The 25,025-nt window shown below is 47.3% G+C and overlaps 1 protein-coding gene across 2 annotated transcripts in view; it reads left to right on the forward strand.

The window, feature by feature from the left end:
- RCSD1 (RCSD domain containing 1) overlaps positions 1–25,025 on the forward strand; it is a 29,645-nt gene that overhangs the window by 1,300 nt on the left and 3,320 nt on the right. The window contains exons 2-5 of one of the 2 annotated variants that reach the window (XM_063419353.1): positions 19,350–19,457; positions 21,885–21,974; positions 23,211–23,282; positions 24,551–24,745. In XM_063419353.1, the coding sequence (XP_063275423.1) occupies positions 19,350–19,457; positions 21,885–21,974; positions 23,211–23,282; positions 24,551–24,745 (465 nt within the window). The remainder of the gene's footprint in view (positions 1–19,349; positions 19,458–21,884; positions 21,975–23,210; positions 23,283–24,550; positions 24,746–25,025) is intronic. The other variant, XM_063419354.1, reaches the window with a different exon arrangement.

Here is a 25,025-nt window from a genome sequence, read left to right on the forward strand (position 1 = left end):
TTTGGTCATGTCAGGCTGGATTTGTGAGCTTTTCAAACAGTTTTTTAAAGTGGCAAGGGGAAAAGAGTATTTATTTTTAGGAGGGGCACAGGAAATAGAAAGGTGATTACAACATTGGCAAAACCTCAAATTATGAAAGAGGACATTTGGTATTTCTCTCTGCTAAACAGAGACTTTACTAAACACTTTATATTATCTTCCCAGATAAGCCTTTTTCTGCGTGGATGCAGCCCCAGTAGCAGGGGACACGCAAGAGAGCCAGGGAACAGTGTGCTTCAAGCACCACTTCAGTTTTTCTTTGAAGATTTCCAGTGCATAACTCAGCTGGGCAGTCGTGATAACACCCAGGTGCTAACATCACCATCCTTGGTATCTGTGCTGACCTGCCCCACAGGCAAGGGTTAAAGATTGGGCCTGTTCAGGTATGTTTGTTACAAAAAATGTCCTCAGCCAAATTATCTGAGTAGATTTTGGGGTGGAGAGGGATCGAGCAGTGGTGAAACCAGCTCAGCACAGATTACTTATGTGACATGACAAATGTTTGGCTTTAGAATTGTTTTCAGGTTTGACAGAGCCGAGTTCACTCACTGTTAACACTTGTCTTAGTCTTTTTTACTGTATTATCCCGTGGTGTTTCAGAGGGCAGGGGGAACTGAGCTCCTAATTTGTTATAATTTAGGGCTGAAACAGGTATTTTGGTACACTGGGGACACTCTCCCTCACCCCCTCTCCTCTCCACACACAGAGGACTGCCCCTGGAGTATTTTCTGTTGTCTCTGTTGAGTAGAAAGGAACACACCTGCCATTTCCTCTTTGGAGACACATGTGACACATATGGAAGGTCAGGTGGCCAGGAAGCTTCTCTGAAGTCTCTGACGCAAGAGCTCCCTGCTCTCGATTCTGTCCCTTTGCCTCTGTTTCCCACCTTTTCCCTGTGTTACCTGGGTTTTTTTTGGTCATCTGAATCTGAGTTACCAAGATATAAGCAGTGCGCTCGGTCCTGCCCCAAGCCTCCAAAAAGGTATTTATTGTCCCAAATGTAAGAAAATATTAGACCAAAATAGAGCCAAGAGCAAGAACTTGATTTCCCACCAGCTGATCCTCTGCTCTGTTTCTTCGTGAGGTCTTTTCCCAGGCAGGACACAGAGGCTCACAACAGTTTTTTTGCTGTAAAACCAGATTTAATGATCCTGTGCAGCAGGAACGAGAGGAGTCCTATCATTTCCCTGTTTGCTTCATCAGTGGCAGGCAGAGCTGCTCCGTGCTTTCCTGCTGGCATAACTGGCAAGCTCTTTGCTCTAATGGGACATATGAGGATTACCAGGATTAGGAGGAAAAGGGCAGAGGGCTGACCTAGCCAGCTGATTTCCATCACATCTCTGGCAGGAAGACCCTAGTTTTGAAAAACCCACAGAAGCAAGATAGTTGGAATCTGTTTCTCAGAAGGGTTACTGTGGGTTTGCTGCTACTTAGAGACTAGTACCTGTGGTCTTAGGCATCCTGCTGTCAGGAATGTGCCACACTGAAAGCAGCAACTGAAACTATTTGAGATCCTAAAGAGGGAGAAAAAGGCAGCAAAACTCTGCCCTTGCAGTTCACCTAATTTTGTGACTCCATTGATCTTCAGCGTTTTGTTTTGTTGTTTGAGGAGGTTTTTTTGGCTCATCTTCTTGATGCAAAATAGATTTGAGAATCAGTTTTCTTTCCAGTGTTATGGCAGATGAAAAGAAATCATGAAGTTTATACAACAGATTGTTAATGTGAGTTCATATCAAAAATGTGTAAAACTGCACTGGGGAAAACTAAGCCACTGTAAAGAAAAGCAGCCACAAAACATTCTTTGCACTCATGGTACAAAAAGCATCAGACATTTTTGTGTTGGTTTGTTAGTTTACATCTTCTGATTTGGCCCAAGCTAATTCCCATGGCGTGGTGGTTCCCAAACCTTGCTGCAGATGTTGTGAGTTAAGGCATCCCCTGAAAGTACTTGTGGCTTTCTGCAGCCCATATTCCACAGCAGTCATGGCATTCCTCTTCCCAGCCTCTCTGTAGGGGCTTGGGAGCATGGAGACACTTGAACTTTACTTGCACAGCAAAGGAAAACAATCCAAGACTGAACTTCACTCGAGTGGCTCCCTGTGGTGTGGTGGGTTCCCTAAGCTGCAGAGGTGCAGCAGCCAGGTGTATTTTGGGAAGGCTCCCCTCTTCTTTGTGCCTGCCAACGGATCTCATTTAATTCTGTGACACCTCCATTGCCACATCTCTTTTCTGCAGCTACTCGTGCTAGATCTCCATTTTTCCTCAGCAGAAGGAAAGCTTTTCCAGGGCTGAGGGCAGTTCTCTGCTCACTTCACCCTTCTGGGCAGCCTCCTGGGCAGCACTCCCCCTGTCCTTAGGAAAACTGCACCGAGGAGATGTCACCCAAGGGGACTGGATTGGAGGGGATGCAGGAATGGGCACTGGGCAGAGGAGGGGCTGAGATCTGTGACCATCCTGGTCCTCAGAGCAGCAGGGCAGGAGGTGAGCTGGGCGGGGAGAGGTCTCTGCCCACCCTCGCGGCTGTGGAGCTGAGATTAACAATAGGCATTACACCATGGTTAGCTCTGCCAGGAAGCAATAGCCCTCTCTCAGGAAGCTCTGATGATTGGCTTTCATTCCAAAAGTTAAAGTGTTCCTTTTCCCCTCTTCTTTGTTTCTTTTTGCTTAACAGAACAGTTCGAGCTCAAGTACACTTGTTTTCAGTGTTTCCTCCCAAACCCATCAAAATGACACATTTGTGCAGTATATCTGTGAAATAAAGGGAAGAGTATTTAAATATATATTACATTTATATTTATAACATATATAGGTTATACTTATAACATATTTCTATTTATAACTTATATTTATTCAAGGGGAGAGGTACTATATGACCCCATTTTACTCTTGAGGTCTGGGCAGATTTGGAACCTGCTTGACAGTAAATACCATGTCTGCAGCAAAGAGTCCTGGAAAGGATCAGGTTTGCCAGACTTCCACATCTCTGTGCCTGGAGGCCTCTCTCTTTGAAGGACAGAAAACAGCAAAACAAAACCCCATGGGCTTTACTGCAGCCCTTTCTTCCACTTAGCAGAGACCCCAGAATAAATGGAATTAAGGCCTTTCCTGTGCCACCAGAGAGGGAGAATTCTTCTGAACCTCTCCTCACTCCCCAGTTTGGTTTTCTGAGTGTCCCAAGCCATGGTGACAGCATTTTGGGAACGCCTTCTGTCCTGTGCTCCACAGTCTCATTGGCAGGATGCTTTGCAGTTGAGCAGCATATCACACATACCTTCTCATACATTCCCAGGAGCTGCTTATCTGAAGAACAGGGGAAAACATCAGCACTGTTTTATCAATAGATGCTGCTTGGAAACTTGCTGGCTTTTGTCATGGAAATGAACCAGCCCACAGAAACTGGGGTTGGTTTTCCATTCTGGTTCCACTTCGGTCTGTAAACAGAGGTGTTTTAGAGAGGCGGATGCTTCTTTTCCTAAAACAACAACTCTGCAGCCTGAATTTGGGATCGGAGCTGGCAGCTGAACCCAGCACCAAGGAAACCTGTTTGGAGGACTGTCTTGGTGCTTTGCAGACAGGAATATGCCTTTAGCAGTTTGCAGGACAGCAGGATGAGATGAATGTGGTCTAGGGACAGCAGAGCTGTTGTGTAAGGACGAGTTGTTATTACACACTTACTGCAGAGTTGCTTCACACCTGGTTGTGGCAGAGGCACAGGGCACTTCATTCCTACAGTCTCACCTAGGCACGGCTTTAAGTCACACTTCATGCAGGTGACTGTATCCAGCTATTCAGTCTCATGCCAGAAATGCTTTTACATCAAATCTGGGTTGCATCTTTATATCTTAGCACCAGTATCTGAGTCCTGCTAATTCACTGGTAAGGATAAGCTTTATCTGCCCCGTTAGTGCCAAATGAAGTTTTCACTTTTTGGAAAGAGAAAAGAGACTGACCAAATTCTTGTCAGATTCAAGGTGTTTCTGAGAGTCTTCTGCAAAGACCCACAACTTCACTTGCCAGATTGATGACAGATTTACGTGCTTGGCCTTTTCTTCATCATTCAACATCAGATTTTAAAAGAGCTCAAACCCTACAGAACAGTAACAAAGTTGCAAGCTGGGGGTTTTTATGCATATGCAAATACACCTGTTTACTCTTTCTAACGAGATGCACACAGCGTTTTGGTCAGTGTGGATGACTGGTGGCTAATCTGCAAAGGATATTGATTTACCACAGCCAGCTTCAACAAAGCCCCTGTTCATCCCAGGCTTCTCAAATGCACAGAGAATTAACGTGTGTGGCTTGGAAAACCTGGATATCTAAAGGGTGCAGAGCAGTGACTTCTTGTGCACAGAAAGGCACAAAAATGCAGAGGAGAGGGAATTCTGGCTCAGGAGATTGGAGTTTAACAAGTCAGTATGGCTTTGCAAGGAGACTGAGGACAGTACTGTAAAATTGTTAGCACAGAGGAAACAGAATCTGGTAGTGCATGGGAAAAGCAGTATGCCTGGGAATGATGGCATCCAATTAAAGGAAAGTTTTATATCTCACCAAAGAGCAGGAAAGATTTCTAACAGTGAGGTCTGGCACAGTTTGGAGTAGCGTAGTGGAAACCAAAAGTAGTAGAAGTCTTTTTCCCATGAATGATTCAAAAATAGACTGGACTGAGCATTAGAAAGATAAGAAGCAATCTTCAGGTTAGTGGTGCTGATAGGGCCACCAGAGGGGCAGCACCATGCTGTTTGTGCAGTTCTTCCACGTGTGGGCTGCTAGGGGAAGCCAGTGGCTATTCAGCATCAGGCCCCATAGGTGTTTATGATTCCTCCCTGCTGCAGTGCATTGTTCAAGCCCAGCGAACTTCTGCCTGTGGGAAGCTCAGGTCAAAATAAATTGGCATCACATCTGCAAGAGCCTGGGTATGGTTATTTTATTGCCCGTGTAAAACAAAAAAAACCACCCCAATTTTATTTTTATTCTATCTTCTTGTTTTTAGAATGGGTTTCTTTATCCTTTAAAACTGCATACTGCAGCAGCAATCACGGCTTACTCAAGCTGTCAATCATCTTGAAATGCCTTTCTGCTGAGGGCCACGTTCCTCCTGATGTAAGTTCAGATGAAACATGCCCTGTTTTCATAGACACACACTTGAGCTGATGTGCCAGGCTTCCCAGGAATTTCACCCCTTGGGCCTTGCAGTGAGGGCATGTTTAACTTATGGAATGAGCACAGTGTAATTTGGCTTCCCATTCAGTCTTCACAAGGTGCATGGAGCTGTCGGCACAGTCCCTCCATGAGAACCCAGGGTTTCCATGCCCAGTTTGAAGGTGTTCATTCCCAGTTAGAGGCAGAGGGGCTCTCTGTGCAAGCAAACATGGTCCTCCAGACAGCAGGTACCTGTGAAGGGAACAGAGTGGAAGAAAAGGGATGGATTGCTGAATACACTGGTTACTCCTAAAATAAAGAATCTTAGCACTGTGTTTTTCATCTCCCAGCTCAATGCAAAGTTGCCTTTTCCACTCACATCGAGACTTCAATCTCATGTCTCATGGTCCTGACAAAGCCAGCTAATGTACTCAAAAATCACTGGATCGTTCCAGCGATTCCAGAGATCAAAATTTGAATTTGATTTTTCTTCCCAACACCTGTGAACTCAGGCACTTGCTGGCCAGAGCTTCCTAGTGCTGATTCACTCACAGAGCAAGTTGTGCAGGCACTGAGCCCACACTTCCTGGACACCTGGTTCCGGTGGCCCAGCATGAACCTGGGGAAACTGTGCCTGAGGTTGAAGGAACTTCAGTTCCTCTTCTTGCCAGAGAAAGAACACGTAAACGAGTTTCAATCAGCCAGCAGGTAAAAGAAACAGAGCACTGAAGTAGGGGTAGAGTGTTTCGAAGCTCTTGCAGACACTGGGTTTCTCCGTTAGAGCGTTTTGGGAGAATTGTATGAGCTGTATCACTCAGAAACAGAGACCATTATCTTCTCCTCATCACCAAAAAATAATCTATGCCAAAGGCCAAGCTGCAGCTCAGGAGTTGCTTGCGTGCATTTTCCTTATGGCATATGGAGGAGTTGCTCACATATAGAAAACACTAAATTCCTAATGCATCATTATGGCTGGTCCAGACTGGGCTGAAAACTCGGGCATATCCAAACATTACAGCAAATTACAACTGCCTGGGTACATTTTCCCAGTGTATGGCCCCATTTTCAGGAGTCTGACAGGCTGGAGACTGTGGGTGAAGCCAAAGGGTGGGAAAGCAGCTTTGCAGACCTGGGTCCTCAGTGCCACTGGGGCTACTGAGCCCTCTAGGGTCCGACTAACAGCACATCTCTGTGGGTATAGCTCAGCATTCACACCTCAAGCTGGCTGCCAGCAGAGTGCTTGCTATCACTTTCCTCCACTCCCTATCTGTGTACCTTTTTAGACTAAATTCCTGCCTTAGATAAATATGAACCTCCTTCTCTGACCTGCCTGTATCCAGTGTAGACCTAATTTAATAGCAATGTGTTACAAAGATAGCACAGTCCTAACCGATGAGTCCCGGAAGCCGCTGCAGTTGGAAGCTCTGTGTAGGCTCATTTACCCTTCTGATTTTCTGTTCCCAGCCTGATAAATTAGGAGGAGTTTGAATCCCTGTGCTGCTACAGCTAGGCTGTCTCTATCTGAGTTTAAATGGGGAGGTACCACAGTCTACTTACAGCATTTATCAGAAGTATTTTGAACTGTCCCTGCATCTTGCATTCTCTGTGCATCTTCTTTGACAGTTCGGTGACTTCAGTTTCTAATCTAACCTTCTGAATAGCTTCAGATTAGATAATTCATGCATTTTGTGTATGAACTTGCCTGAAGTTCATCCTTTTTAACCCTTCCATTAGGCCAAGGTGATCCCTTCCTTGTCCCACCTGAAGCATCTTGAGTCTGAGCCTCCTTGTGTTGAAATTCTTTTTTTTTTCAGACTCTACTAAAAGCAGGGCTTTTTTCCTGGCCCCGTGAGGCAGCCAAGGGAGGAGATCCCTTGGGTTGAGACCTTTCCTGCTACAGGGGCTGTTCCATTTGCTCAGCCCACTTCTTACAGAGCAGCTGCCTGAGGGTCTCCCTGTCTGCAGGTGAGAGCAGGGTGTAGCCTCCCATCGTGTCTGCAGCTGCCACAAGTCACTTACAGGAACACTGTGGTTGAGATGGCGTAAAATAATGATTTATTTTGACGCACAATGAAAAACTTCTCATCTCAGAGATCTGTATCATATGATAAACACGGTTGATGCATTTCATTCCCCACTGAAGCAGTACATGTGCAAGTCCAGCCTTCCTGGCCATCTCTCCACTCTATGTCTCAGACTAGAATTCCCTGCTCACGTGAGATTGGAGCACTTGCCCCACAGACTGCACTATTTCCTGTCTCCTGTGGGCAGTCTGGGAGGTTTTGCTGGTTGTTCCTCCATTAGCTCACCCCTTACCCTTCTAGAGCATCAAGAGCTCCCCAGAAGAAGGCCTGGAAGTACACTCAGAGAGGCACCAATTAATTTGGGGGAACTTGACAAGCTGTGTACAGTTCCCAGACCATTAAGAGAAACAGATGTCTGGAAGGGAAACACTGGGAAACTGAGAAGGATCCTGAGGGAAGCCCTGGCCAGGAGCAGAGCCCTGTACAAGCAGCTGGTGGAGGCAGCTCACCAGGAAAGCAGCTCCATCTTACAGTGGCCATCACACTCTTCATCAGAGCTGCCACCCCACCCCTCCAGCCATGGAGCCTTTGGAAGCAGCCTTTGGAAGCCTCGAGGACAAGCTGCAGAAGACACACGGGAAGAAATTCTTTCCAGACCAGCCAGACCAACATCTTGCTAACAGCTGGTGTCAGCTGTAGATCAGGACATCAGCATCACCCTGCCAGGGTACAGATCAGCCCTTGGCTCCAGCAGAGCAATTCCACATTGGGAGTGTCTGTGGATTCTTAAAACAACACAACCTCATCAACTTATTTATTCAATGGATAATTTCTGAGAAATAACCCATTCCCCTTCCCCCCCCCCAGTCTCTTTCAAGCATATTATCTGCAATTTAGATATCTGCTGTAGCTCATGTCTGGTCATATCACCAAGCTTTCAGACAGTATTTATTGCTAGAGGGCTCCCATCAGATGGAGAGAAGGAGTTCATGACAGGACTTTATATCCGTATCCTGCCTGACATACCAGAAAATCCAGATGTCTTCCTGAACTAAGCTGAAAACTGTATAGGTGATCACCTAATTTAATTTTGGAGAAATGAAAAGTAGCACTGCTCAAAGGAGAGTGGGGATCCTCAATTACTAAGGAAGTGGTGCTGCCCAGTTAATCACAGAATCATCTAGGTTGGAAGAGACCTGTGAGATCATCAAGTCCAGCCATTAACCCTGCCAAGCCCACCACTAAAACATACCCTAAGTGCTACATATACATGTCCTTTGGGATGATGCCTCCATCACTTCCCTGGGAACCTGTTCCAGTGCTTGAACAACCCTCTCAGTGAAGAAATTTTTCCTAATATCCTATTTAAACCTCTCCTGGGGCAACTTGAGGCCATTTCCTCTTGTTAAATTCCCACTGGACTCCTTCACTGTGGGCTTCTTTAAGCAAGGAGCTGAGGGATGTACTTGGCAGGGCATTCCAGAGTAAGGGACTTTATTTTCAGCATCCTAATCTGAATTTTCATAACCTCAAATAATAGGAATGCTCAGTTTATCTGCTGCAAGGTTCTGGCTTACTGATAGCACTCCCATTTAAGCAGCATTTATTTCCCCCAAAGCACTCAGAGATATGGTAAACTTGATGGACAGTTGCTTCAGATGTGTCCCTGGTGTTCACTTGGAGCAAGGGAAGAGCTCTGCAACATCAACACTTTTCTTTTACGGCCAAAAAAGAAAAAACAAACAAACAAACAAAACAAAACAAAAAAAAACCCAAACTTTTTTTTTAACTGTTTGTTCCAGATAAATACAGCAGTATTTTTAAAACAAATATATTAACTTGAAGGAAATAGCAGGACACTGAGTTGTCAGGACTTCATAAAGGGAAGAGGTATATTAGTGTAGCCTCCTAGTGTAGTCAAACTTAGTAGTTGTAGAGATCTGTGTTAAACTACTTAGTTTTTGTGTCTCAGTGTTAAAGTTACTGATGGCTGAGCTCCAGTTTGCAGTGGTAGAGTTGTAGTTAGATGATTTGCAATACACTTCCACCTACAATAGCCACACAGTAAACAAGCAGCTTTTGAATCATTATTTCTTTGTTTAGTTCTTGAAGCTGTATCATCTTAAATACCTCAGCCTCTGAGACAACAGTGCATCCCAAAGAGTCAAGGGGAGAACCCTGTGGGGTGTGTCTGGGCTTAAAATCGAGTATGGATGCATTTCTGAGGTTGTGCTGCTTCAGGTGGCAGGAGAAGCCCCCTTGTGTGGAGCCCCTCTGCCATGCTGCCTGTGTGGGCACAGCCTCTCTGCTTTTCCCTCTTTTTTCCACTTGTGTGGCTGGGTATGACCAAATCCAGCCACATATCAACTTTATCCAGGATCCTTTTCCTGCTGCCTGGAATTATTTCCATGTTGGCTGCTGGGCCTGTCTGCGAGCAGCTGTGCTGGGCTCGTCGTGAGGGAAGTGCAGACGCAGGGCCCTCGGACAGGAAAGGCGGAGGCTGTTTCTCCTTGAATTGATTGGACTCCTTAATGAAGCCTGAAAGTTTTCCCTGCTCTCTTGGACACCTCGGTCACCTTGTGTGTAGGCAGCTGGCCTGGCTGGCAGCGTAGGTTTTTGCCTCTCTGCTTAGCCCTCCTGTTTTTTCCTTGCCACTGTCTGCAGGCAAATGTTGTTACGTATCTTATAAAACAAATAATCCTGATTTTCATGATCACTATTTTACTGTATGTCCCACAGCCTCTCCCCCTCAGGTCTCAATGGTACTTAAGAGCCTTTCATTTCACCTTCCTACCTCTCATCCCAACCTCCTGTCTTCTCCCTGCAATGGGAGTCACCTTGTCCTTTCCTGAGTACCTTTTGTGTCTTTCCTCTTGAGCATTCTGGCTTCTGGGACCAAATCTCATTTTAGTTGCTGGACTAAAATTCTTTCCTGGATTTATGAGTAGTTGAGGGGAATTATCTTGTCTTAGATCAACTAGAGGATTAATGCAGAATGGAAAGGCTGCAAGCCACTGCCTGACCCTGTAGGTTCCTCCAGTTCTAGGCACTCTGCTGCTCTACATTAAAATTTAACCAGTGCCTGGCATGCTGCTTCTGCACAAGCCTGGATTTGCCCTGCTTGACCTGTCCCTGAGTCTCTATTACATTCCCCCTGTCCCACATCTTCATCTCTTCCCATCACTCCTTTTCCCATTAGAATACTCTGAGCATGGCAAACACAGGCAAATAGGATCTCACAAAAAGCACTTACTGCAGAAAAGGAAACAATGACACCCATGTTTTTTCTGCGGTCACCTCAGTCACGGATTCCCAGACCGCTCTGAACACACACACAATAATTTATTTAAGTGACTGATTTTAACTGGTTTGCCATCCCCTGCACAGAGAGTCGTGGCTGAACAGCCGGATGCCTTTTTCTGCTCAGGGCACAGCAGAGCCAAGAGCTGCCTGTATCTCTGTAGGGCACAGGCTGAGGTTTCACACATGCTGCCCCTGCACAGGCACCCTGCCCAGCAGGGACCAGGTGCTGCAGTTCGCTGCCTCTTTTGGTAATGGTGGGGCTGGATCGAGCCCTTCTTGGCAGCCTTTGCCAGATGCAATAAGACACTTGCTCAGGAAGCCCGGGCTCAGTTCTGTTCTCTGAAAGAGTGGGCTTCAAACCCTTTGGTCTGCCCAGGAAGGGATGGGTTTTAATCCAGGGTTTAGGACAAGCACTTGCCAGCCTGCTTGTTAAAGCCGTGCCAACACGTAGAAAAGAATTCAAGGTTTTTTAGGGCAGAGGAGACCCCACACACCTGCCTGGTCACCTGCGTGCTCTCCTGGCAGATGAAACCCTGGCTTGCCTCAGGACCAATTCTGGGGGGTATGCAGCAGTAGCTATATGGGCATTAAGGTGCACAAGCCCATACATTGCCCTCTCAGCAGATGCTCCTAACAGTGATTCGAGTTAATGCTGCTGAGATTAGTCAGCCCATGCAGTGTTGGGGCCATGTAGGCACCTGGCAATTGCCAAATATTCTCATTACCAAAAGGGAGACTCAAGATCTCACTTGTGCCTTTCACAGTCACTCTTGCTGCTTCTGCTAATATTGGAGACACTGCTTGGCAAGCACAGGCCAGGCGCTCCTGAGCGCTGCGTACCATGGCACAAAGGAAAAAACAACTTGCTTAAAATAATGATTATCTCATTTTAAAATAATGATTATCTCCTTTTATTTTCATTGTAGTCACTCTCTGAGACAGAAGGTAGATAGTTTATTCACCGCATAGAATTTCCCAATGTCTACAGATGTTTCCTATAGTTCTGTTGTGAAGGACACAGCTTCTCTCCTGCGTGTCTGGCACTGGCTGCTCTCCTCTGCCTGTCTCCTCCTGCCTGGCACTGCCTGGCTCTGCTGACACCACAGATCTCACTCCAGCCACCACCCAGCTGTCCCCACAGCCCAGCACACTTGGGCCATTGGTACCTCATAGGTACAAACAGACCTGGGTACCTCAAACCATCAGGAGAAAAACATGGAAAACCATCAGGAGTTTCCCCTCTACTTTGAGTAGGCAAGGCTGAGAGTGCACAGACCATTTATTTACAGTGTAGTGGACAAGTTCAACACAGCACTTCTTCCTTTGAGAAACATTTGTCCCTTTACTAGTTTTGGGCTACTTACTAGCCTCTACCAGATTCCCAAATCTTGCTTTGGTGAGCCTTTAAATTTGGCAGATCCGACCCTCTGTATCTTTCAAGTGAGGCATTTGAGAGATTTTCTTGCAGTCTTCTGGGTGAAAGCTGCTGAGCTGGAATATCTTCACGTTACCCTTTGGGCAGTGCTTGACCCCAAGTGCCAAGATGGCAGCACTTCACAAGGGAACTCTCAGAATGAGAAAATCAAGACCAGATCACTGCAAGGCTTGAGAAAAATGTTGCCCTAAAGCAAACTCTTTCCAAACTCAGGGAAATGTTACATATTTTTCCATACTTTATGTGAAGTGGGATTTTTCTGCGCTTTCTCTTAAAAACAAACAATCCCTGGTAATCCACATTCCTCATACAATTCTGCCCTGGGTTACAGTCAGAGCTCCTTCCTCGTTATCACCCTCATTAAAACTGTGCAATAGCCTTGCAGTTGAGGTCAGGCACACACTCATCCTATATTCATTTATCTGTAGTGGGATAAGCATTGACCTGGGACTCTGAGAAGGAATGTCATACTTCTGAGTTGTGCTTGTGGCTAATTTATTCAATAGACTAGAAGAGAAAGGCCAGCAGTGATTCACCCTCAGGCAAGAGGCTTGCTCTCTGCTGAAAATGTTTCAATAAGGAAGAGTTCAAGGGAAGACCTGATGTGTTTTCCTGCCACTTGCACTTCAGGAGTTTTAGTTGAATGTTTGTTAGGGCTGCTGTGAGAGGTCCTGTTTTCAGAGGGAACTGTGGAGAGCCTGCTAGGGATCTCTGAGTTCTAATAACACTGACTGCCTTGAAGGAAGCTCGTGTGAGCAGGACTCCTTACCTTCTCCTGACTGCCTCCAAAACTTCCATGTCCAATATTTCTTTACTTTTTTAACATTTCTTAATTAATGATCACTCCCTTGTCTCAAGAAAACCACAATCTACAGCTGTGTAGAGATGTGCACAGAAGAGATGTGTGGCTGGGTCAGAGGAGTCTAAAATCCATCTTTGGGGCCAGGAGCTCAGACTGGTCCCAAACTGAATCTGAGGTCCTGTTCTCTTCGCAGAGTACTCAGATTAAGCTTGGGGGAAAAGGATGAGGACTCTGTGCATGCTGCCATTCATAAAGCTCACAGAATTCTCACTGGGATTATGAAATGGAGGTGTTTAGCGTCTGATAAGGGTTGATCAAAGAAAACATTGCAGAAAGATAGAAGCAGAATTTTTTTCAGTAGTGTTTAGGATATGTTTGAAAGACCTGCAAGATATTTTTGTCTTGCCCTCTCCTGGAAAGTAACTGTGGTAATGCTCTAAATGCTCACAAAGTTCTCAGGGCTAGCCTAGCCCCACCAGAAGAAGGTGCAGAAGTGGCTCCCAGGGTAGCTTTTGCCCTGGTGGAGCACAGCACAGTCAGTATCACCCCTGCTGTACAGTGAATGGTAGGAAAGGCAGGTAGGAGCCTTGGCCTCACTTCCCAAGGTGCTACAGGCTACACTGACACAATGATGGACAGGACTGGCTATGAGGTATCACAGAGCCACAGCTGCAGCCACTTCCAGCTGGGGCTTCTGCCAATAATTAAAATTTACTACAATGAGACAAGGAGCAGCTTCCTTGCCAGATAAGACGCCAAGTGAGTAAATAAATCACATAAATCCCTCCTGAAACAGAGAGCTGGAAGGTCTCCAGTGAGAATGATTTGTGAAGAAGAGTAAAGAGAGAGATGGGAAGAAGGATGCTTTGCTGGGATGAAGAGGGGTCAGTGTAGCAAGAAGAGTTTTGTTTATTCAGGGCTTACATCTTGAGATGTGTTGCCTCTTGAGCCAGGGGCCCAGCGTGGTGCTGAGCTCCAGTCGGAACAAACGTTGTGAGATTTCCTTCTAGGGATGTAAAACGGGCCAAGGGCAGTGTGAGCCCACCCACTTTCTGGGCAATCTGTGTTCAGCCTGTGCTTGTTCTTCTGTGGGTCACAGCGAGAACAGGCTCGGGTTGTGGGTAGCAGCACCTCCTGCTTTGTGCTGCCCGATTCCTCTTGCTGTGATTCAGGTGTTTTCCCACCCTCTCGTCTTTCAGTTTGCTCTTTTGGGGGAGTTTGTGTTTTAAATATACCCTGCTTATTTGTCTCTCCCGTCTCAGTGCAAACAATGTTCCCCTTTCAGTATGATCCCGATGCCACTGATGTACTCACCTGGGTACAGATAAACAAATCAGTTCAGGTTATGTTGGCAGGAAGGTGCAAGCTGGAATTCATCTAAATGTCAGATGCAGAGAATTTGAATGAAACTACAAACTACATATTAGAGAGGTTTTTCCATTCAGTAGCATGGGTCCAATCCTAATTAAAAACTATTCTTGAGCTTTTTTAGTTGATTTGAAGAGGAGTTCCTTATGAGCTGCCCATCTAATTTTATCTGCACTTAAAAAATGTGAGAGCCAAAATAATGGAGATGCATTTGTGGTGCATTTTCCAGAGCAGAAGTTCATGTCCTCTGCAGATAAACAGGAAGCATACCTTAGATCGTGCCCTCTGTGACTATCCAGTGACCTTTTGCCTCCAGCTGGCCTCTGTGCTTGAATAAAAGTTGGGTCAGGGAGAAGGGGTTGGCTTTTGCTGATGGAAATCGTCACCTCAGATTGGAGCCGTGTTGTCATCACTTCTCCATTGCTTGGTCTGAGATGTGCAGGGCATCTCCAGTTCATCAACAGGGGAACCTTTCTGGGGTAGAGGCAGCACCTCACTGCAGGAGTGGAGACATTCACCCCTCCAGCCCCCAGGGAGCCCTGGAAGGAGCTGGATTCCCTGATGCAGCTTAGGCTGTCACTCCCAAAATGCTATTTTCTGTGTCGGAGTCGGGTACTTGAGAGCTTGAGAACGGCTCTTTTCAGCCAAGCCAATTGCAAATGAGTTCAGCTGGGCAGAAAAGCAGCACCTCGATCAGATCAAGGCTGTGTTTTGCCCTGCAAGCTGGGAGAGTTAGCTCAGTTTGGTATAAGCTTTCCTGTGCAGACAAGGGCTGTGGCTGGCTGGCTCCTCAAATCCTGCAGCTACCGCACTGAAAAACGAGAAGGGTCAGCCCTGGGAAGGCTTTGTGCAGAGTGCTTTGCCTTCAGAGAGCTGAGCCAGGCAGGGAAGCAAGGGTGTGCAGGAGGCTTCCTTCACTCCTGAAATCCAGCACCTTGGTCGGGATTGATGCTTTAATCCCAGCGAAACCACAGCACTTCCCTCCAGGCGGAGTGTGATGATGGTTTATTTTGACTTCAGGAGTTTCCTCCCCATAGATGTATCCCCATCCCTTCCTTAGCTGAGCAGGTCTTGCAGGTGTAGAGCTTGGCCTCTGCTGTGCAGCTGAGAGAATCTGCTTACACTTGGGGCTGCTGGGGATGGCTGACACGGTATTTATGGGTGTCTTGTGGGTTTAATGGTAATTTCTTACCGGTGACATGCTCCCTGTGGTGGCTCACAGGTCATGGCCTGGACCTGGCTGCACCTTAGGTGGCTGGCAATAGACTGCAGGGTGAAACACCAGTGCCACAGACCAGGCCAGCCTGTACCGGCAGGCATGCAAAAATATGATTTTTCTGTCTTACCAGCACAGGAGGACACATAGGGATGTCATTTCCTCAGGCTCTGGCTGGAGCAGTAAAAGGGAAGCCCTCCCCTCTGCGCTTTAGGCTGCCCCTGCCACCCCTCCAGCCCTTTCCACTACAGCAGGGCAAGCACGTGTTGGGCTGTAAACTCCAGGGCTGAAATGATCTGGGTTAAAAATAACCGTGTAAAGAGTTAGGGGGTGTATTTTAAGCCCAAATCATTTCAGTGATCCAGTTTATAGCACAGCCCCACAAACTCACACGGGTGCAGGGAGGGGGGAAGGGGGAAAGGAAAGGTCAGGGGAGAATGAGTGGTTGGAAACATAAGCTGTCTGAAACCAAGGCCTTATGAAGCTGTGCCCCAAAAAACACTGACACTCTCTTGTTTTCCTCTAGCATACTGACAACTCCCTTCTCATGGTGCAGCATTGAGTGCTGAATATCACCCTTTCTTGATCTGAAATCAAGACACTAGCCCTGAGCCTTGGATGCCTTGTTGTATCTGCCTCTGAGACATGATATTTGTCATTATTTTTGCCATATTTTCTGTTGCTGAAGTAGATTGTGTGTGCAGCAATGAAAAGATCCCTATGAGAGTCACAGGGGAACTTTGCAGTGCTTGTGTGAGCACAGGATCCAGCATGATGGGCTGGTGTGAGAACAGGCTGCAGGGAATCATTCCTGTGAAGCTTTTTTGAAACAGGAGGGATGTGGGGATCAGGGACTGGCCTCAAAACCATGTCTAGATGCAGCTGCTTGAGAATTGGGCTGATAGTTGCACAGGACCAGTACCAAAGATTGTGTAACCATCACTGATTTCATAGCTGCTGAGCACTCCAGCCTTGCAAGGTGCTGTGGAGGTGTTGCTTCTCAGATAAAAGATGACCCCTCTGGGCAAAATGTCCCTCCTGCAAAAGCAGACAAGTCAGAAGATTTGTAGGGGAGGGAAGGAGATTAGGGAAGTGTAGATCTGTGCTGTTATTTAACTAAAACACTCCACTTAATGACAGCCAGTAGAACTTTCCTCTTTTCGCCAGTCAAACCAGGTACATGATGGGACATTTCTGTGGGGACCTAGTGGAGCAGGTCATTTCTGTGGGGATCCAGTGGACCCAGGCAGGCTGTGAGAGGAGCAGGATCTGTGCCAAAAACAGTGGCCTCCCTCCACACAATCTGCAGAGTCAGGGGTTGGTGGGCAGTTTTGCTCTCACAATAGAGGCAAGGACTCTGATGCATAAGGAGAGATTTGGGAGGCTCAAATTGGCACAACTGTACCTCAGACACAGATAAAAGCAGCAGAACTTTCTTCCCCAGTGCTGCTAACAGGGACTAGGCTCAATTTTAAAAGCAGATGGAGAAACATGGTTTTGAAAACCATTTTCAAATTTACTCAATTTTATAAACTTATTTGGAAAAGTGAAACAAACCCCTTACAGAGAACTTGGTAGTTGCACTTCCTTTTTTTTTGCAGACAGTGCCATACTTACATTGATGGGATATTTCAATTTCTGTTTACAGCTCTGTCAGGCATTCTTCAGAATATACAATGCTTAGACACTTATTTTTATGGAACAGTAAAAGACCCAAGAGTAGCAGTCAGCAAATTACTGATGGACTAAGCCTTTAACCTTAGCTCAGTGGTTTTAGCCCATGCTTTTCTTCTGAAAGGGAAAAGAATCAGCAGTTGGCTGCAAAAAGCACAAAGATCATGTCTGAGTAATTTCACCATTATCGCAAAAAAAAAAAAAAAAAGAGCGAGAGAAAAGGAGCAGAGCTACTGTACTGAGCTACTTCTCATCTCCATTTAAAAAAGTAGTGGTGTGTTATTTCACCAAGGTAGGAAGGAAGCATGAAAAGAAAGTGGTAAGATTGCACCCAAATACAGCACTTCCCTTGACCAGAACACACAGAGCGTGGCACGTCACCTGGGGGCGGAAAAAAAGTTGAAAAAAGCTGGATACAGCACAGCAGGGTGAGAAGGGATCCGAGTAAGGATCCTTTATTCCCCATAATCGGAGAGTCTGCAGCTGGCAGTTTCTGGAGGACACAGCCCCGTGGGCTACTGGTGCTAATCTTAGAATGGCATGTTCGGTGCTTCCTGCGCCCCGGCCCCGCGCCCCGCGCCCGCAGGAGCCGCCAGCACAAGACACCCATGGAACCGTGCTGGCCTCCCAGCCCTGATCAAAGAAAGGCAGCTGTGTTTGCAGGCTGAAATTAAAAGGAAAAGAAAGAAAGGAAAAATTCACCCCGAAAACAAGAGTTCAGAGAGGCCAAGAGGAAGTTCAGTGTCTTTTCTGGGTAAAGGCAAAGGGCTGTCAGAGAAGCTCTTGGAGAAAAATGGACTATGAGGGAGGCAGCCTTTCTGCCACAGACAGAGCACTTGCAGCTGCTTAGTTTCAACTGAACCCTTACTTCAGGTGTGCATTCTGCTGTGCCCAGGTATCCTGCGAGCTGGTATGATGAGCCAAGCCTCCCAGTCCATCCTGCATTCTCCAGGTTCATTCTTTGCTCCTCCTCTTTCTCACGGCAGGAAGACACAGCCTGCATCTTGCAATGGTGTCCCTCCCCACTCAGCCCAGCCATCATTCTTCATGGGCAGCAGGTTGCCCTGCTGATCTGCTTACCTCACTCTTCCATTCCATTATCTGCCACTTTCCCTGCCTGTAATTACTCCAATGAAAGGTGAAGAGATGAGGGGAAGGTGCGTGAAGGTCACTGGGATGAGACAGCTTGATAGGACTTCTTTGGATTCAGGAAAGCTATTCCAAAGTGTATGGGAAATTTCACAGGGAATGGCAGACACCTACTGGGGCTTGTGGGCCAGGGAAAAAGAAGAAAACATTTATTGGGAGCATTTATTTACAGCTCTCTGAGAAAAAGAAAGGCCTTTTTCCACAATGCAAACAAAAAAGGAGAAGCAGAAGGGGCATTGAGGCAGTGGGGTGAGAAGTGTGGTGCTGGTCATGGGTTCATGGTGGTGGTACGGGGAGCTGTGAGCTGTGAGGTTCCTTACTGATGGTTCATAGCCTGGTTTTTGTTCTGAGCTCTCCACCTCTAACAAAATCAGGATTGTTATTCCTGGTTGGAATAACAATTGTTGGTTAGTTACTCTCCATTCCTCTGGTTGGGTTTCCCCAGCATCAGATACTGGAGGTGAAGCACAAAGGTTTCCTTTCATCAGCTTTGATTTCAAGGCTTTCTACTCACACTGCTCAATAGACACGTAGCAAAGAAAACAAGGTAAATATGGGATAACACCAGGGCAGTGTGATGTGGGAAGAGCTGCATCATCCAGACTCCAGCACAAGCCTTATGCTTCTCAGCCTGCTGTCGACCCAGGGGAGGGGAAGCTTCTCTCAGCCGTGGTATTTCCTCCTTCCCCCCCACACCCGCCTCAGTATTTCACCGAGAAAAAAGCAGGACAGCAAGGGACGCATCTCCAAGCAGATGTGGGCTTGCTGTGAGGACTGGGAATGGCTTCTCACAGCAGAACTGCTGGAAAAGCAGAGTTGATGGTGACCAGAGCGGTAACAAGGGTGTGAGAGGGCTGAGGATGTGTTTGGGAATGCACATTACTGCCTGCTCCATCTGCTCACTGCAAGCATAAGAGGAACAGACATTGGCTAGAGAGACCTGGTTTGCTTCCATTGAAAGGTGGAGTGTAGGCTCTTCAGCTGGAGCTGAAAGGCTCTGCATGAATTACTGATTTTCTGGGATATTTGAAAATGCTGCTAGATCCTGTCTTCCAAAACTTCTTGCTCTCTGTCTGGCTGATTGATGCCAGATGTGAGAAACTCTGCTTCAAGTCCTTGCTTACTCTTGAACTTTGTAACACATACACAGGCTTGCTTTTCCCAACCTTCACTCACAACTTCTTGTTCCTGGTTTGTCAGAACAGGCCAGCAGAGACCAACTCAGAGGTGGACAAGTCAGCATCACCCTCAGTGGCTCAGCTAGCAGGGAAGTTCAAAGAGCAAGCAGCCAATATCCCTGGAAAAGAGGTAAGGTGCTCTGCAGCCACCAGCAGGAATTCGAGTGGGAAGTTAATCACTTGTCTCTTCCTGCTGGAACATCAGTGATCTGAGCATGATCCACCTTGATTTTGGATCTGCACAAAGGATTCACTCCTCGTGCAATGCAAGCTGTGGCTGTATCTTCCATGCATTGCTGATGGGTGGATGAGTGTTTTGGTAGAGCCATGTTTTGGGACAGACACTAACCAAGACATTGCAGAGCTTGGGAGGGTGCACAGATTTACCCAACAGCAGCGGACAGCAGTGCATGCATGTCCTGTTTGAGCTGGCTTTTGTGGGCAGACAGCAGCAATGAACAATGAAATAGCCAATATTAGTGGGAAAAGAAACAAGCAACAGATGATGCAGTGTAGCAGCCAGTGACAGGTCATCAGTGCCTCATTCACAAAAGGTTTCCTGCAGGTTATTGCTTCTGTGTAGGCCTCAGAGAAAGCTGCCTCCTTACTCACCTTCATTGCCTCTTCCCAATAGTATTTCAGACTTTGTGCCTATCTCTATCACGCTGAAACTTTATTTTAATGAGATCCCACTATGCCAAGCATTGCCTCACACGCTGACTTTCTCCAGCTAAGCAAAACACTCAAATACCTCTCTTAGGAAGAAAGGAAAGTCAGGGTTATTTATGAAAGGAGGTTGACATTTTCAGAGAGCCTGCTGTATCATTATGCCTTTCTCTTTTAGAAGCATAAATGTTTGCTGGTGGCCCTTTCCAGGCACCTTTTGAAACTGAACTGCTCCCTTCTGCCACTCAGCTCTTGATCCCAGCCTGGCCTGAGGGTATCCTCCCTGTCACCCCTCCTGTCTCTGGCTGGATGCAGTGGTGACCTCTGCCCTGCAGGGCTGGCAGATGCCATCATCTGTCAGAGGTTAGCACTCCCAGGATGGGAATAGCCAGTCTTTTCCCAAGCACTATTTTTTCCCTCCAGTCGCCAGCACACCACTCTGTCTGTCCCATTACAGTAATTTCCTCTTTTGAAGGTATGGGATTTAATTGCACTAAGCCCCTCATCCTTCAGAAGGCAGAAAGTTCCCAGACCTCTCTTGTGTTATCTGCAGACCTCTGCTGCTCCCAAGCCAGGGCAGCATGGAGGGGCCTCACAGTGCGAGGAAATAATTTTCTCCAGGGACAGAGGAGGACAAAGTTTCCTGTCTTTTCTCTCCAAGCCATCTGTCACTTCCCCACCAGCTTTCTCAAGCTGGCTTCAGATTAATGCCCCAAGGGATGGTCTTTAACCCTTGCCTGGCCCATTCCAGCAGAGGGGAATCCTGTCAACCAGGGAGCCTCTGACACATCCACTGTGGCACAGCGCAGCATTTCATGGCTGCAGAATGGTGGGGTTTCCACAAGACACATTATTGCTTCCTGGCATGGCACAAGGATAAGGGCAGGGCTGCCCTGGGCTGCTCAGAGATGCAGCAGTGCCATGGCTGGGTGCAGCACCTCCAGAATTTAGGTCACATCAGGTCCACAGGCCCTCCAAGACAGCCAACTCTACAGAGGGCAAAGGTGCCATAATCCATCTTTTCACATGCCAGCCTGTGAGAAGGTAACAAAGTTATCCAAATACTTTATTGTGGATATTATCCAAGATTCCAAATATTAGCCAGTTATTTTGGATTATTTTTTTAACACGTGAAAAGTGTGTTAACAGCTTGGCAGGAGACTACAAACCTGGCATAAAAATAGAGACAGCTTGGCTTCCAGCCAGAGCAATAGTTACATGCTATGCATCCCTTCCTTCCTAGGGAGCTCTCTCATAGTTCTGAGAGTCCAAGGACTTTCAGAAGGAATCAGTGACCCTGCTGTTAAGTTGCCTTGTTCCTTCTGGTCTGGAGAATCTGTTTCTTAGTCAAACTCAAGGCTGAAGCTGAGGCCTTGACCCTGTGCGCTGCTTTCCTTCATTCAAGAGAAACAAATGGGGCTAAAATTCTGAAAAAGTCAGAATTCCCCTTCTTGCCCTGCAAATGTATGAGACGTAAAGTAGGAAGTCATGAACCAGGTGGGCAGCTGAGACTTATTGAAAGGAAATCCTGGTAATGACAGGAAGCAGAACAGTAGCAACCTCTGCAGTGTGAAGGGGTTTCCAGCAGGATGCTTTGCAGACAAAGTTTCTGGGAAGGCTTCCCCACCCTTCACAGTTCAGAAGAGTGTCTGTTGCACAAAGAAAAAGGTACAAACTACTCTTCCAAGCAACGCTAGGACTGGGCTCTAGATGCCACAAGCACACCCATGTGCTAATACCATCTTCTGCCTTTGGATGACTCATTTGGGCAGGCTGAGCCCTGCCTCCCGAGCAGGTCACTCACACAGCATGCCCTTTGGTGCTTGAATTTCACTTCCTTTTTAAGAAACCTGATTTCCCTGCTGCTGAGTTGGTTGTTTTCTTCTCTTAGGTACCGCCACATAAGCCAACTCGGAGGAAACCACCCTGCTCCCTTCCCTTGTATTCCCACAAAACTGAGACAAGTGACAATGATGAGCAAGTGAGTATCAGTTTAATAGGGGGACAAGGTCTTTCCTCTCTGCAACCTGTTCTCTCCTGAGACACGAGTTTGGAGGTGGCAGAGAGGTCAGGCTGTGCCAAAGCCATCAATCATGCAGCAGCAAACCTGCCCCTGCTGTCACACATGTACTGACCCAGAGTCACTCCATGCTGTTCCCTGCTCCTGCAGCGTGGATGCACAGCCCATTGCTGCTGCTTGTTTTCATCCTTGCACACTGGTGGATCCATCCAGTTACCACTGTTCAGAAACCACTGGTGTTTATTATAGATTCGAACAGGGAGCACCCATGCTGTTTGTTGAGCATAATGGGGTAATAGTTCTGCTCATGAGATTTTTCCATTTTCAGAAAAAGGGAATAATTGATCCAGAGTGAAGAGAGGGTTGGTTGGCAATACCCACAGAGTATTTCTTTAGGACCTTTGAATGAACAAGTCTCAGTAAGCTGACTGCTACTTATGAAATTTTACACTCAGACCCTCTTTGGTCAAATCTGTCCTTTGGTATTTCAGGGTGTGAGGTCTACCCACCAAATTTCACACTGTCACCTGCCCTTAACAAGCAGGTAGTTCTTTGTCCTTCTTATCTGTGAGCTGCAGGCTCTTGCTGCCTCCATGCCAAAGGAATATTGAGTTTTAAAATGTTAGATTCCTTCCTTTTCTGAAAAAAGCATATGCCCCCTCTCAAAGCAATGCTCTCTCTTTCTCAAACTGCTTCCAGACTTTTCATAGCTCTACCTTTCCTGCCATTTAGGCCTTTCCTGCTTATACTAATTGGATATCCTTTAACTTGGTTACTCAAGTGGTGGCAGAACTGTTACAGAAAGTTCACGATATTTGCCAACATTAAGGCTTTAAGAGGTAGAATTTTAATCTGCCTGGTCCTGAAATAATACCAGGGTAAACTGTGCCACAAGCTAGATAACTTAGTGGAGGCAATGTAGGAGCAGAGCCATCAAGCATCACCTAACTCAGACAGCAGCCCTTTTTCCCAGAAGAGGAGTACATGTATTTAGCCCTAGGATGGCTAGATAACAAAAGGAGAACGGGGTCAGGAATGAAGAAGAAGAAACTTTTTGTGTGCAGACACTATATGAAGCTTCATTTGCTTCCCGACCAGCAGTTTCTGCTTATCTCTTCCAAGTTTTCTGCCTTTATTGTATTTCTTCTTTTTCACCTCCTACACTGTGACATTTTCCTGTTACATTTTATTTTGCAGAAGCGGTCGCCAAATGCTTGCCCCATTCCCAAGGTCAAGGTGAAAAGCTCACCCATGATTGAAAAGCTGCAGGTAGGTCCTGGCAGAACCCACATGGCTTTCCCAGCAAATTCAATCCGATTGGCATTGGTCACAGCTACTGCCCTTGCAGAGCAGCCAGAGGTGACTGTCCTAAACAGGGCAGTGGCCTCACTGGGGAGGAACCAGCCCCACCACACACAAAGAGAAAGGCACAGCAGGTCTGGAAATGATAACGGGCACCAGAAGCAGTCCAGTGATCCCCAGGTGTTTCCACAGGCATGTCAGTGCATGGATCAGGATCATTTGGGTCTCTGGAGTACGTGGCCAGGCATGGGCATGGCAGCAACAGTGCTCGAGGAGGCAGCAGGGGCAGGAGCCTTGGTTTAAGTGCAGCTCTTGACAGAAAGTGAGGGACACTCTGGCTGAGACTTCCTCCCGCTCTTTCCTCACAGCACTGTCACTCACACTGAGCCCTCTGCACTCCACTGGGGAGCTGGCCTCGGGCACAGGCAGTGACAGTCCTGGCAGTGGGGTCCTGTGTGTGTGCCTGGAAGCTCTGCACTGCACACTGCACTTCCCTCATCTGGATTCCTGCAGATACTCACAAACACACCCAGCGCTTCCAGCCCTTTTTTATGTTTCTGTGATGCCTGAGCTTCACTGCTGAGGGCAGATCAGCACTCGATGGCCTGAAGACAGAGTGCCCTGCCCCTGCCAGCTGCCTGTCCTGGCAGCACATGTCACTCCAGAGCCTCCTGGCCAGCCTGACACAACCTGAGCCTATTCATAGCACTGTCCCTCCTGATGCACCCAAGGACATTTGCCTAGGGGAGCGTCTCAGTGAGAGGCCAGCAGGAAGTGTTTTGCCACAGTTAATCACAAGCTTGCTGCTTTCCATGGTCTTCTCACAACGGCACAATTCATTCTTCAAGACCTGCAGATCAGGCTGGAAAATGCGAGCTCCAGTTGGGCACACGCGGGAGGGTTTAAATCTTGAACCATTGCTGGCTATGTGTTCAGATTTTCTGCCAGCTCAGCCACTGCAGACCGTGGTGGCTTGGCTGGGTCACTGGAAAATCCCCAAAGGCCTCAGGATGACAAAAGAACATGTCCAGATTCCAGCTGCCAGGGAAAGACAAATGTCCAGTCATAACTTCTCTGCCCAGACTTGTTTGTTGACAGTGTCACCAGGAGAAACCCACAACCAGGAGGTTTGTGGCAGCTGAGAGATGTGGCAGGGCAGGGGTTCCCCTGTGTGGCTATCATGTGTAGCACAGGCTGCTGTCACGCATGCCCATAATGGGGATTTTTCATTGCAGGCCAATCTGGCTTTTGCTCCAGCTGCTCTGCTGCCAGGAGTGTCTCCCAAAAGCCCTGGGCTGAAAGTCCTGGTTTCTCCGTTCAGCACACCTCCCTCAACACCCACCAGCCCGGGGACTCAGTCCCAGCCCAGCGAGACGCCAGTCAGCTTTGATCAGCCCCCAGAAAGCACCCAGCTGCAGTTCTACAACAAGGTAGGATATGAGTGCTAGGATTCCTCCGTTCCACAAGGCTTGCTTATTGCTGGGACATGAAGAGGAAGAGGAGGCTGAGCCCTCAGTCCTGCTGTAAGAGTGTATTTGTGGCCAAGAGAGAAGATCTGTGCCCCAGGTTCCAAACAGTATAGCTGCTTGGAGTCTCCTCTCTGCCTGCCAGCGGCTCCAAGCAGCCTTCCAGTTCCAGTGGGTGAAGGAAGGGGTGAAGGGGCTGGAGTCAGTCCCTCAGCTGGGCAGTGACAGGGTGGCTGGTGCCAGG

This window comes from Prinia subflava, chromosome 25 (genome assembly GCF_021018805.1).
Source record: "Prinia subflava isolate CZ2003 ecotype Zambia chromosome 25, Cam_Psub_1.2, whole genome shotgun sequence".
Taxonomy (NCBI): Eukaryota; Metazoa; Chordata; class Aves; order Passeriformes; family Cisticolidae; genus Prinia; species Prinia subflava.